The sequence below is a fragment of the Acanthopagrus latus genome, chromosome 12, assembly GCF_904848185.1.
Source record: "Acanthopagrus latus isolate v.2019 chromosome 12, fAcaLat1.1, whole genome shotgun sequence".
Taxonomy (NCBI): domain Eukaryota; kingdom Metazoa; phylum Chordata; class Actinopteri; order Spariformes; family Sparidae; genus Acanthopagrus; species Acanthopagrus latus.
Genome location: NC_051050.1, coordinates 6402916 through 6416775, shown reverse-complemented (window position 1 = coordinate 6416775; position 13860 = coordinate 6402916). Strand labels below are relative to the sequence as shown.

General features: G+C 44.4%; 1 protein-coding gene across 6 annotated transcripts in view; it reads left to right on the top strand.

Annotated features, from left to right (window-relative positions):
• Window positions 1–8897: 8897 nt before the first annotated feature.
• The window catches only part of grin1a (glutamate receptor, ionotropic, N-methyl D-aspartate 1a), a 39844-nt gene continuing 34881 nt past the window's right edge, over window positions 8898–13860 (top strand). For 3 of the 6 annotated variants that reach the window (XM_037117136.1, XM_037117139.1, XM_037117137.1), the window contains exon 1: window positions 8899–9814. In XM_037117136.1, coding sequence (XP_036973031.1) covers window positions 9566–9814 — 249 coding nt within the window. In that variant the 5' untranslated portion in view covers window positions 8899–9565. Of the gene's footprint in view, window positions 9815–13860 lie in introns of all 6 variants that reach the window. The other 3 variants (XM_037117138.1, XM_037117140.1, XM_037117141.1) reach the window with 3 other exon arrangements.

The window sequence follows — 13860 nt, the reverse complement described above, 5'->3', positions numbered from 1 at the left end:
AGTTTGTGCAGCGACAGCAGCCACCGCGAGTGCCCCATCTGCAGCGAGCTGTTCGACTCGTGCGGAGATCACCGCATCACCTTACTCAACTGTGACCACGCGCTGTGCCACCGCTGTACAGCTGGGATCATGAAGCAGGGCAAGGACCCGGGCCGGCTGAGGTGCCCCTTCTGTCGACAGACCACGCCCCTCCCGGAGTGGGAGATCAGGAGGATGCAGGAGGAGTCATTCAGCGGGGGAGTTTACGATCCCGGGCCGGCCCTCGTCATTCACCCCGGCCCTGAACTGCAGGCCGTCCCAGCTCTGGAGAGGCAGCTGGAGATGCACACGGACATTTGCGGATGCTGTCGCTGCCTTGTCAGAGGATGGAGGTGGATGCGGCTACACTTCCTCTGCCTCTCCATCACTGCTCTCCTGCTGCTGCTCCTGGTGTTGCTGGGCTGCCTCCTGTACATGGTTGTTCCTCTCATTATGCAGTCCAGACTTTTTTAATAACAACTAGAGGGTCTCCTGAGTGATTCTCTGACAGTCAACAGAGCCCTACAGTGAGGCACTGACGCCAGTTACACAGTCACACACTAATGTCAAATATTATATATAATTCCAGTATGTTATTAACCTAATTTGATATCTTTCATTTTGGGTGAATCCAGACTGACCCTTTGACTTTAAAGCAGTCTGTTGCTGAGGATATTATAATGTGAGAAGAGTCCAATTTGGAGTTGTCAAAAGCTAAACTGACTCCTAATTTGGATGATTTGCACCGTCACATTGTCACGTTTGCAAAAAGTAAATCCGTACCAAAAAACTCATTGTACATTATTTCTGAAATGCCCAAAACTGAAAGGATCCGCTCTCTTATCAGTTTGTCAATCACTGACTTTTGTTTTCTTTGAAGCGTGACGCAGCTTTGTAGCATTTGGTGCCATGGATAAATGGAGGTCTGACTTTGGATCAAAACTTTTCATATCTTTCTGGGTCTTATATTGACCTACTTCTCGTCAGAGCAGCTCAGATGCTCTCTGACGTTACCGCTGCATATTCTTAGCTACAAAAACCCAGCTTGATCTCCTTTCATACCTCACATGAGGGAGACTTCGCCCCTACAATTTAATCCTTTATAGCCAAGTTCTTCTCTTAAAGAGAGTGACACAGAGAGCAGTGATGAAAGCTGGGAGTGAAGCTCCTGTTCGATTCCTCCCTTCTTTGTTTTGTTGTTGATGCATTTCTACCTTTGAGTTTATTACTATGTACCTGAGCTGGGTAAGGGTTAGGGTTAAACATAAACATGCTCTCAGACTAGGTTTCTGTTCAGCTGTGAATTTGTAAACCTTTTTCCTCATTCACTGGGAAACTGTAAAGCTTCACTTCAAGTCCAGTCCAACATGCTGCGTGCTTCTCCAACATCGGATCAAAATTGACGAGAGCACAGAAAGACGCTGAGATAGATTTCAACTGCATACATACATATTTTTGAACTAACAATGAATGAAATGACCTTGTGTAGTGTGATACACCCGCTGTTCACTACCTGCCCAGCACCAAATGGCAGCAGCACAGCCAATGACAGACAGCCATATAGTTTTTTTTTTTAGGAATAAATATTCTGCTGTGTTTGCAAATATGTAAATAAAAAAATTACATGCTTTTAAAGCTGATTTTTCATCGGTAAAGCTCTTGATCTCGCTAGCACATGCATGTCATGGGTTGGGTCTACGGTTGGGTTGTTTCCTGTTTTGTTTTGGTATATTTATCCTCATCTGTCATGTGTTAGTTTCCTGTCTTTGTGTTTTTCCCACCCTTTTTTTGTCTCATTTAAGCTCTCTCTCTTCTTCCTGGTGTCACTGTGTTTGCTCCTCGTGTTTTTTATTTTCAATCTGGCCTGTGTTCTTTGTGCTCCATCCGGGTTTGTACTTCATTTCGTTTTTATATTTGGGATTTTCCGCAGCCTGTTATAGTCACTGTTGTTGCCTGGCCTTTTCTTCGGCTGCACTTTTCGATTTTTGGGCTTCAACTTATCTTCCCCGCTGTGGTGTTTTTGCGTTTGGGTCCTCACTTTTTTGCAAACAAAAAAGCAACTTTTTTCTAAAATTATGTCACTTCTTTCCTCACAGCTGTTTGCAGGATGCATGAGGGTGAGCTAAACTTAACCCTATTTGTGGCTATGTAGGGTTAGTATCCATAACAGGACGATCGTGAAGCAAAGTGTATTAGTACCAAACCATATTTTTCGGTAGGAGCAGGTCTAAACCATAGTCTTTACTCTTGAATTTAATAATTTACAGAGATGCATTATTTCCCCCTACCAGCAAGGACTTGTCAACATTGGTGAAAAAAAAGTACCTGAAGAGTTTGTAGAAATGTTGCTGTTCTTCTTCTTTCCTTATGTAGATGGCATCAGTATTAAAGTGACAATGTTTCATAACAGGTAACAAATTCCTTATAGTATGTTTAATGCTGACTATGTCAAAGGTGATTTCAGCTTGCCACGCTGCCCCCAAGTGGCCAGAAAATAAATAAATACATCGGTGCAGCTTTAACAAATGTGTCCTCATATGTGCAAAACGATGAAAGAGAAAGCTGGTACAGGTTTCAAAACTAATCATAAACTTAGTGATAAACTAATGATATTGGTGATATATTTATGTTGGGTGTTACTGTGCTTCTGCTTGATTTAATATCTTTACAAAAGAGACAGAAGATTGATGAAATTTTCAAGACTAGGTTCCCAGTGCGAGCGTTCAAGTGGCTGTTGAGTCTAACGCCAATGATGAAGCAAAGGTAAAATCCATAAGCTTGTTGCAAATATTAAAAATACATTGCCCATGTTACTAAGAGAACTGTTTGTAGAGTGCAAAGAAATTTTGCCTTGGGCAAACTGATGTAGAGACATATAACACACACACACACACACACACACACACACACACACACACACACACACACACTTAACATCTACATCAATTTTGTATTGTTCTGATCCCCTGTAACATGTTTGCGTGTTTTTCTCAGATCAAATCCTAAATCTCTCCTGACTCAGTGGAGTGTTTCAATTGCTGAAACACAAATTTGGAGCCGTCAGGCCTCCCTAATGTGAAACAAAAAATTGATCCGTATTGATTGGGCCTGCAGCCCCCCACAAGGCCTCGCAGCATGTCAGGAATCTAAAATCCGGAAGAGTCTTTGTGTTCTCTGCGGCATGAATACTTCAGCTGGGTATTGGGACAAGCAAGCGAGCGAGCGAGCGCCGAGGGGGCTCACACATCTATAATTTATGTAAGGACTTCACACTACATGAGAAACACATCAGATAGGCAGGCATCCATCTGCTGATGACTCACTGAGGCAAACCATTTCCAAGACTTCATCAGGCCTGTTTATGTCAAAGCGCTGGTGGAGCGTGACCTGTTTCGCTCCCCGCTTCAATCAGATAATGTGGGCGCTGTGGTGGAGGCTTGCGACAGCCACGGACATCAGCTGCATGCAAAATGCTGCTCGATGCATTTAAGTGACCCTCGCGTATCATTTATGGTACGCTTCTTCACACTTTTCAGCTTGGACGTGTTCAGTTCAGAGCAAATGTGTTCTGAAAAATGCTGCGAAGAGATGCACGAGGAGCCGGGAGCACGCGGTCTGCAGACAAACGCGCTGCTGTCATGCTAAGTGCTAAAGCATGTGGGAGTTCAAGTGTGACATGCTCTGTGTGTTCTTTCCTCTCCTTTGCTCCCACTTTGTGTTTCGTACGTGGATGATTCTTGTTTAAAAATATAACTGCAAGTCCTTCTGGTTGAGCTTTGATCACCCTCAAGAAAATGTTGGCATCTTCAGACCCTCTGAGTGCTACCAATGCCAGGACCCTCGCTAAGAAAACAAAACACAACAAAAATAAATTGTGTCACTTACATTAACCCTTTAAACCCAAAGGTCCCCCAATTGTGGTTCCTTGGGGTTTTTAACCCTAACTCCTAACCCTAACTCTAGAAAATTGGCTTAGGGTTTAAAAGATTAAGGTATTCATTTAACGCTAGCATGGTTTAGCTGCAGTAACAACAGTTTATAGACTGCGGTGATGCTACAGCTGTACGCAGCACGGATAATAAACTGCTTCCTGTAGATTCATGAGCAAAGTCATCTTCATTAGAGCAGCTAGCTGAGAAGGCTGCCGCTCAGTATGTTTATTTACCATGTTTTTTCGGTTAAGCTAGCTGGCGTCGCAGCGCTTTTATGTTGCTCCGCTGATGTTAAACACCAGACACGTGCACTTAAAGCTTACGTTATGTTAGCTTGTTAGCTGACATGCTTGAACAAACGTGACGGCGGTTCACACAGTGGTATACAGTAAAGGGCTACAGCAGAATGTGCATATATGGATGATAACCATGACTAGCTGATGTAGCTCTCTCATGAATGTATTATAGACCTGGATACGAGGGTGTCAGGCCAGCTTGCTTTCAACTGTGCCCAGTACCCCTGCAGAATATTCCCCTGTGAGCTTGAAGCAATTTTCCCCACAGACCAATTAATCTACAAGGTACATGAGTAAAACTATTGACAGGACCACTTAAACTGCAAACAAGGGCATATTGATTATCTTTATTATTGATTAGTATCTATACATGGAGGATATATATTCATATTTACCTTGAGGGTGTTCCACTGGAAGGGGAGGGGCCTCGGCTTCACAAACACTCTCTCGTCCAATCACGAGAGAATGCGGTGTTGCTTAGAGATCAATTATTTGTGACAAGACTAATGAAATAGTACAAATAAAAACATCAACTGGTGGTAAAAGAAAAGAGTGTTGATTTTTTTTTACCAAGTCATTGGAGATCAGTGGAAGATACTAAACTGTACATTTATTTTAACACTCTATTTGTCTTATTTTGCAAAGAAAAAAACATTTTTGAATTATCTGGCAAAATTGTTGTACATTTTGTCAGCTTAGGGGCTCTGTACAATTTGAAATAAGCACCGAAATGATCTCTGTCACGATAGCCTCGAAGTTTGTACATATGATCACATTTTCTTTTATTCAAACTGAAGCTTGTTTGGTTTCAATAAAGTGTTTGAAACTGCCCCTGTGTATGAGTGATGTTATTCTAAATAACATAAAGAAGTTAGGTATACGAAGCTGTTTCGATAACCGTGGCAACACCATCTCTACCACGCACACACACAGAAACACACGCACAAACCTTGCTCCTCTCTTGCAGAGGACTGCGTGGGTGGTGTATGAGTCTGTATCACTTCTGTGTGGGCGACGACTCCAAGTGTGAAATCAGGAGTGCGTCTCTGTGTGAACTTAAGTCTAAAAGCCTGCGATGATCTCTGTGTGCGAGACCCCGCCTGCACTTATTTTTGTCCGTTAGTCTCACTGAGCTGGAGAGCCTCCATAAGATGCTGACGCGCTGCTTCAGCGGCAAACGAGCAAACTTATTATATAATGGCCGAGGAGCAGGTTGGCCCAGTGTTATTGATGGGTGAGTGGTGGGTGAGTGGGCCGGAGGAGAGGAAGAAGGGGGGGCTTCATAACCTCATTTAATACGAGCCAGGGACCGTCCAATAATAGGCGAGTTTAGACGCTGCCCGTGGCGGTCGCACAGAGGCTGGGAGGGAACTCATTAGATCCGTTCGACACCTTCATTTTGTCTGGTATTTTCTGCTGGTAGAGAGAGAGAGAGAGGGAGAGAGAGAGAGAGAGAGAGAGAGGCCTCCTCTGTCTGTGCTACTGGCAGTTTGGAGGCATGTGTTTCATGTGGCACTGGAACCAGCCAGTCTCAGCTTTCACAAAATGTATTCTAGTTTTCTCTTCCAGACACATTTACCACCGTTATATGACACAAACAAGAAGTGGAAAATGTGTTTCCTTTGAACGGACAGTTATTGTTGTGTATTTGTTGTTGTATTGTTGCCTTCAGGGCTGTTTCCTTCCTCCTGCTTCCAGTTTTTCTAAAATGTGCAACACTTTATAATAAACATCATTAATGAGTGGTGGATTCAGGATTAATTAAACTTGAGTTAACATTCATCTCCCTGTTCACAGTCAATTAAATGCTTTATAAATCATGTATTTAACCATTTTAAAGGCTTCTAAACATCAGTTTCACAATGTCCATTGAAACAATGTTTCATTTTTAGTAAAATAACTGCCTATAATACAAAGTGTTACCATTTTATAACTGCTGTTTTTTACACATTTTTTTAGATAAATGTTTCATTACAGATAACTCACATTCACACACACACACGCACACATACACACACACACAGACAGACAACACATCTCTCAACATTTCTCTCGTCCTCTTAGTTAACTAGTGAACTGTCTCATATCATACAGTTCATTTGAGGTTTTCAGACACACATGTACTGTGCATCTCGCATGTGGTTCTGCCTTGTGCTTTTTAATGGCCTTTTTTTGCAAGCTGCCAACAAGACTTTCATCAAATATCCGTCCTCTCTGAACACGGTGTCTTCTGCAGCGTGACCATGAAGCACAGCGCTATACTGCCCCGCGAAAAACATGCGGTCGCTCGACATGTACTGCCCCACATCATGTCCACAGTGGTTGTTCTGAAGAGAAGTGTTTGCACTTCATTTCGGGTGTGACACAGGATGTCATTCTGTGTCCTCTCCAAATATGTGAGGACATTTTAGACTGTTGTTACTTCACATTGCTTTTAATGTTTTGTCAGTATCCAGTAAAAAAAAAGAACACGGTGTTCTGTGCAGTGAGATTTTGAGGTCTCAGATAAAGTGATGGAAAATGTTCCCTCAATCTTCTGCTTGAAAATGTTTTAAATTCTTTGTGAACAAGATGTTTGCAGCATAAAACAGGTCTTTTTTTTTTTCTTTTTTCTTTTTTTTTTACAATGGTTCGTAAACACCTATGGGAGCAAATGTCATCTGCCGATGAAGACTGGGAGATGCTGTTGGAGCTTTTTCTGATCGAACCACTCCTTCCAAGTTATTATTTTGTGTTGTTTTAAAAATGTCCAAGAAAAACCACAGAGCTTCAGATTTTGGACATTTCTGGTTTCAGTGGGAGTGATGGATTTAATGTGGTGCCAGAAATTGTTCCTACAGCTTTGGCTCAAAAATACTGACTGATACAAATACATACATTCACAGAGATTGAAATAAGACAGCAGCTGCTTTTAAACAGTTATTGTGCTCTGGAACAAGCTTTTAGTCAATATATTATTTCCAAGCCCAAGAATTAAAGGTCCTTTATGTAAGGACTGTTTATTTTTTAGTCTCATTCCCAACTCGTCAAATCGTGGCGCTGACTGTTCTGACCTACTGTACCCTCTCAAACGTCAGCATTTGTCGAGTTGGGAATGAGACTCAAATGTCCACATTTCTTCTTACAAATAGATTTAGAAAATGATTTGGCTACATAGATGTTATGAATGAGATCTCTGTGGTGTGATCTTCTTGATACTCTTTCAAATGATGGATCTTGAAACTTCAGCAACTGAACAGAACTGGAAATGATAAAAGTTCAGATTTGTGTAAATGTCTTCGCAGGTCTGTAGGAACACCAGCATGTTGCTGAGCCCTGCTGCGTTCCTCTTCACTTAGTCAGTGTTTGGTCCAGGTTTTTCTTGAGGGACACTCATAAAAAATCATTTTAAAAAGGAAGGCGAGCAATTATTTATCTCCCCTTCAATGGACCCATCTATTATCCAGTGCACATTGATTATACTGTCCTGGTCTGAATGTTGGGAAAAGAAAAACAAACTCCTCATCAGATCCTGTTTGAGGGGAGCTCATTTCGGGAGCAGCTGATGACTGTTGATTTCTTCAGCCTGTCTAATTAATTCATCAGCTCACTGCTGCAACACAGTCAGGCTCCACAGTGTTGTGTGATTTATAATTCACGACACAGTTGGGTGATTTTTAATGTTTTTTTTCATATATATACCGGCCTCTTTTATAAAAACACCTTTTCCAATGGCAGCAATGAAAACTAGACAACCACAAAACGTGAATCCTCTCGGGGCAGAAGTATTCAAATAACAGACTATTAATAATTAAAGCAGATGATAAATGATTTTCAGATGTCCTCTCGTCTTTTCTCTGTGTGCTTTGTTGGTTCCCTCTCCTCTGACGGTCCCTGCTGGGATGAATAAACTCTCTCTCTGCCCGCCACAGAACATTTCCTCCGCGGAAAAGATCCCTCTTTGTGTGCGCGTGCGTGCGCGCGCGGTGTGCCTAAATAAATAAATAAATAAATAAATGTAAAAAACCTTGTTTCCAAGGTAACCGGGAGGTTGATTCTGCTCATGTCTCTGTGGCTGCGGGGATGCTCCCAACACTTTACTTAAACACTCCAAACGCGCTGGGTCAGAGATTACACAACGCTCCACGGGCTGATCCGACCGCGGGCCACGCACGAACACGCGTGATTAGAGGCGTGTGGAAGTGTGACGCGGGTGCTGCTTGATTAACGGGCTGTCAGAGGACGGTCGGCCCCGCGTCCCCGCACAGATCTCCCCGACGAATGAGACTCTTCCCTCCAGTCAGTTCGGGACATAACTCACACCAGAGCCCCGTGTCCATGCCTCCACCCCTCCACCCAGGCTAATATAACAGAGGGTGAGGGTGGGTGGGGGGTCTCATAGCCTTGTTCTTATTAACACTGCTTCTAATAATCTGTATTGCATCTGCACACCGTGGCCAGCAGGTACCTACATGCGCGCCCCCTCCGTGTCGTCTCCCAGTTCATGTCCTGCTATGACTAACACGCGGGTCGAGTGTGTTTTGAGTATATTTTTCATATCACCTTCTATTCCAGCATCACCATCAGCATCATCACCATCAGCATCATCACCAGCAGCATCATCACCAGCAGCAACATCATCATCATCATCATCCTCAGCAGCAGCAGCAGCAGCATCACGCCAACGCGCAAAGCCCAGAGTGAGGAGCCGATACGACGGGAGCGCGCAGCACACCGCCGCGGCGCGCATGCACAGCTGTCAGCACCAAGGACAGCAGCCGCTCAGCCCGGAGTGACCAGCCGAGCGAGCGAGGGAGCGAGAGAGCGACGCATCGGTGCGATCGCAGTCCGCACAGAGCGCACGGAGCAGCGGCTGCGAGGAGCGATACTCACCCCGAGGAGTATGGTTTGAGTTTTTTTTTTCTTCTTCAGCAGAGAAACAGAGAGAGCGAGAGAGAAGGAGAGAGAAGGAGAGAGAGAGGTTGAAGACATTCTGCAGAGGAGGGCAAAAAAAAAAAAAATGCGGTTTGGACGTCTGTGGTTAACAGCCTGCCCCTCGTAACGATCATGCACATTCCTCCGCATTGCACGTAAATCCACCTATTTTTTTTTTCCAAGCCTTCTTCTTCCTTTTTTGGCCTCCCCTCCCCAACCCTCTCCCCCACACCCCCCCCTAGTCTCTCTCTCTCTCTCTCTCTCTCTCGCCGCCCACCTGGATCGTGTCTGCAGTCGAGCTCTCCACTGGCTTGAGCCGTGCCGCCGTCCAGAAGCTGGTCGAGCCGACCCGCCACCGGGGAGAAAAGCGACCGGGCCGCGCTGTGCTGTTTGGTGGTCCACACGATGCGTCTGTTCCTGCTGGCGGTGCTCTTCTCGTGCTCCTGCGCGCGGGCCGGCTGCGAGCCGAAGATCGTGAACATCGGGGCGGTCCTCAGCCAGAAGAGGTACGAGCAGGTCTTCAAAGATGCGGTGACCCAGGCCAACCAGGTGTACGGCCGGGACAAATTCAAGCTGACCGCCATCTCCGTAACGCACAAGCCCAACGCCATCCAGATGGCTCTGTCGGTGTGCGAGGACCTCATCTCCAGTCAGGTAGTCCCGCCGCGCTGAACCCAGCGGTCACAGCCCATCACTCACCCCACACACCACACCACCACTGCGCTGTACAGATTCTGTTAGGTGCACCAGTGTGTTCTGGAGGAACTTGCGGTAGAAAGTTGGCTGCTTTCAGGGAACGCTTTGATGCACCAGCCGAGGGGGACACTGGAGCGGGTACAAGACCAGAACAGTGTCTCCTGTTCCCCACGAAGCCTCGCAGCAGGAACAGCATCACCACATGTATAGGAACACAGCTCATAGACCGGGACAGGCCGGCCGTTTGTCCGATTTGGCTGCCCAGTCTACACTTGAACCCAGGGCAAGTTATTCGCCTTGAGTTCAAGTGTAATCTAGTCCACTTTGTGTGATCCTAACACAATGAACTCCCCGCAGACCCATCTGTTTCCTCAGACATCCAAAAATAGCGCTTTGGTTCGGGGCACATCTCGGATGAAAGGGCAACTTGCACGTTTCCAGGACACACAGCTGCAGATCTGCTGAACTGCAAAGGAGGCAGCGATGGGTGAAAATGCGCGACATGTCATTCACAATTAACAGCTCGGCTTTGAGTGTGTGTGTGTGTGTGTGTGTGTGTGTGTGTGTGTGTGTGTGTGTGTGTGTGTGCGTGTGTGAGGCGAGAGGAGGAGGTCAACATGTCTGCGGACAGTTGGACTTCCTGTGTGATGTCCTCCAGGGGGGAGGATCACTCCCCCAGCTGCAAGCTGTGTGATATGATGCAGGACTAACATGAGTCAGTGTAACAGTCCTGATTCTACTAAAGAGGCATGATACGGACTTTATCCAGCCGATACCGATAAACGATAATTACCTGCTTCTCGTGGCTGATACTGATAAGATAGCCGATACAAAATAAAGTTCGTAAGCTACGGTTAATGTAGAAAGCTTAAGAAAGGCTAAGAAGTAATAAGCAAAGGCTTGGCTGATTCCATATTCTGCAGCTCTAATAAGATTTGTTGTGTTAATACTGGTAGACTTTTCTTCTTTTTTCAAGCTAACTTTGATGGGGCCCTATGTAAAAGTGTGTAGTAATTTACATGTACAGCAATCGTAGCAAATGTTAGCTTAGAAATGGCGTCTGCTAGGATCTGATAGGAACTGTGACTTCATACTACAAGTTCTAGTTTATGGCGGCTAGCTAATAGTCTAAATTATCGATTGATATCCTGCAACCCTAAATTTAAACTGTACTTAAAGGGTAACTCCACCAATTTTACACACTAAAGGGTGTTCACAGATCTTGCATGTATGACTGCATATGTGATGGAAATATAGAATAGGGCCTTCCAGAAGAAGCTGTATGTAAAAAACTCAAGTGATGTCACTCCGTTGCATCGTGGGTACTGTAGGCGCCAGGTTTTTAAAAAGGAGGAAGTATGCGAACACAAGCGATATCTCTGGTTTTAGTGTATCGATTTTGATCTCTTTTTAAAACAATTGCTCATATTGAGTCAAACAATGTTTTCCGCCTTAATCCAAGATCTTGTGACAACCTTCACAAATTATGGGTCATGGGTCAACTGGCAATGTTCTATGGTAACAGTGGTAATGGCTGATCTTCGATCTTTCAGCGATTGGTACAGCATAACATTGTTTTATGAAGATTTCGATTAGTAACTTTAGTAACACTGCTTAGCTCACTTCGGTATCCGACCATCAGCGTGTCAGTTATTATGCTACTTATGCGAGCTCTGCTGCCCAACAGAAATGTCACCCATAATTATTTCCCCTGTGAGCTCCCAAGAAAACTCGTGGATAGGAGTGTGATGCTAGACCAGTGGACTTTTTCCCAAAACACAATGCCTACATTACCCAAAATGCAATTGAGTGACATCACTGGAGGCAGTTCATCAGATTACGTGCAGCTTCCTCTGGAGCCACAAAAGGCTTTGTACTTCTTTTCAACATATGCATTAGAGCTCCCCCAAGACATGTAAACACACTTTAATGTGTAAAATTGCAGATTTAACCTTTAAACGCAGGTTTCCCAGGGAAGAATTATTCATCAGCTTTACAACAGACTGAAAGTCTCTAACATACGTGCAAACAAACAAAACGTATATCATCAGTGACGAGTGTATGTGAGGGCCGTTGAAACACTAAAGCCGTCCTCTCATGTGATGCTCGTCATGTCTTTTAAAAAGCACCAATGTTATGTCAGAGCATGCTGAGGCGTCAAGTCCCCTTCGCGCTCGCTCCTGTTTCTCCCACACGCGTAATTAGGCTTCAAGAGAACAACCCACACCCACAGCTTTAATGCTGCTTTCATGTCCTTGGTCCTCTGCTTAGTGTAATGGCTCTAATTGATACAGGCCTGCAGAATAATACTGTCGCATCCAGTCGCCAGTCACATGTTCACCCGAAGCGTGAGCGTGCAATTCACCGGGTTTACACCAACAATCCCCAACAATTACACACACACACACACACACACACACACACACACACACACACACACACACACACACACACACACACACACCACACACTCTCCTCTTGTAAATTAGACAGAATCCCACCTAATTTAGACAGTTAGATGGAAAGTCTGTGGCGGGTTTAATCAGATGAGATTGGCTTGAATGTGATAGCAGTTACTGAGAGGGGGAATGTGTGGCAGATGGAGGAGTAGATGCCTGGGAGCAGTCCTTGGAAGATAGACCTAATTTTTTGACCCAGCCATACGGACTGTTCACATCCAATAAGCCATGACTGCACAGCCATGCCAACTTCATCCCTCTTCCTCCACATCGTTGAGGCATTTCCCAAAGCTGAGCTCGCACAAATTCTCTTTTTCACTGGGGTAGCTGGACAGCTTTGGGTTGCTCAACGCAGGGATAAAGCTCAAACCGAGCAGCCGTAAATGAATATTAGTCTGCCAGCCCACATAGCGAAGAGATAGTGAACAAAGGGAAAGATTTCTTTGCTCTTCGATTTCTTTGTCATAGATGATTTACAATTTATGTAGACATTCACGGCTCAAAAATGTTATTTTTAACCTGTTATACAACGTTTGGAGCAGCAGTTGTTCCCTCTCAAAGATGACTGTATTGTATTTAAAGTGTGCACAAACTGAATTCATCTTTGATTAGAAAAACAGATGTTTCCACCCGAGCTGGATTATAGAGCAGGCAAAGCCCTAGATTCTCTGTGGCAATCAGTTTGTAATCACTTGATTAATTTTTAATGATAATCTCGAGGCTTTATCTTAAAAAAAGGGACTTATACTAGATTACAAAAACGGAAGAAATTCGGGGAATATCAGGGTTCAAAAGGGGACCACATCTCTCTTTTTGCCCCTGGGCCCAGGAGCAGGTTGATCCAGCTCTGGTTTCAGCATTAACTGTTGAAAAATTTTATTCTTAAAATTGATTGTCTTTGTGATGATGAGATAAAGTATTTATAGAGCAGTTATCACGAATATCAAATGTCATAGCTGATGCTGTTTGACCTTAAAAAATATGATCAAATGTTGTGTGCTTTGTTTCCTGTCCAAGATACAGACAAGACTGTTGCTTGACACATAATTGCCAACCCTCCCCATTTTACCCAGGAGACTCCCGTGCTTTATTGCGTCTCTCGGTTTCCTCCCGGGGTCACAATTCCTGTGTATTTCTCCCTATTTGTGACAATTTTTCACACTCTGTCCCCTCTTGTTTATCAAAACCTGTTTCTGGCACTGTGCAGCGTGCAGGCAGCTGTACTGTAACACCTCGTCCTCCTCAGTGAGTGAGAGACGGGCAGACAAACAGAGAGGAGAAAGAATATTCAAGCACATTTTGGACTGCCTGGAAGTGATAAATGTGCCTTTGTGCCACAGATTGCCTTTATGTTTCCTCCATTTGCCCATGATAAGAAGTAAGATTTGATTTGTTATCTCAGCTTACTTATTTCATCATGGTTTCCTGAGTTAACGAGATCATTTATAATGAGAAAACAGCTTCATAAGAGTGGACAGTTACATAAGCGTTCCTCTGTGGGCTGGGTTTTTGGGAGTTTCAAAGCAAACCACATGAACTTTTTAT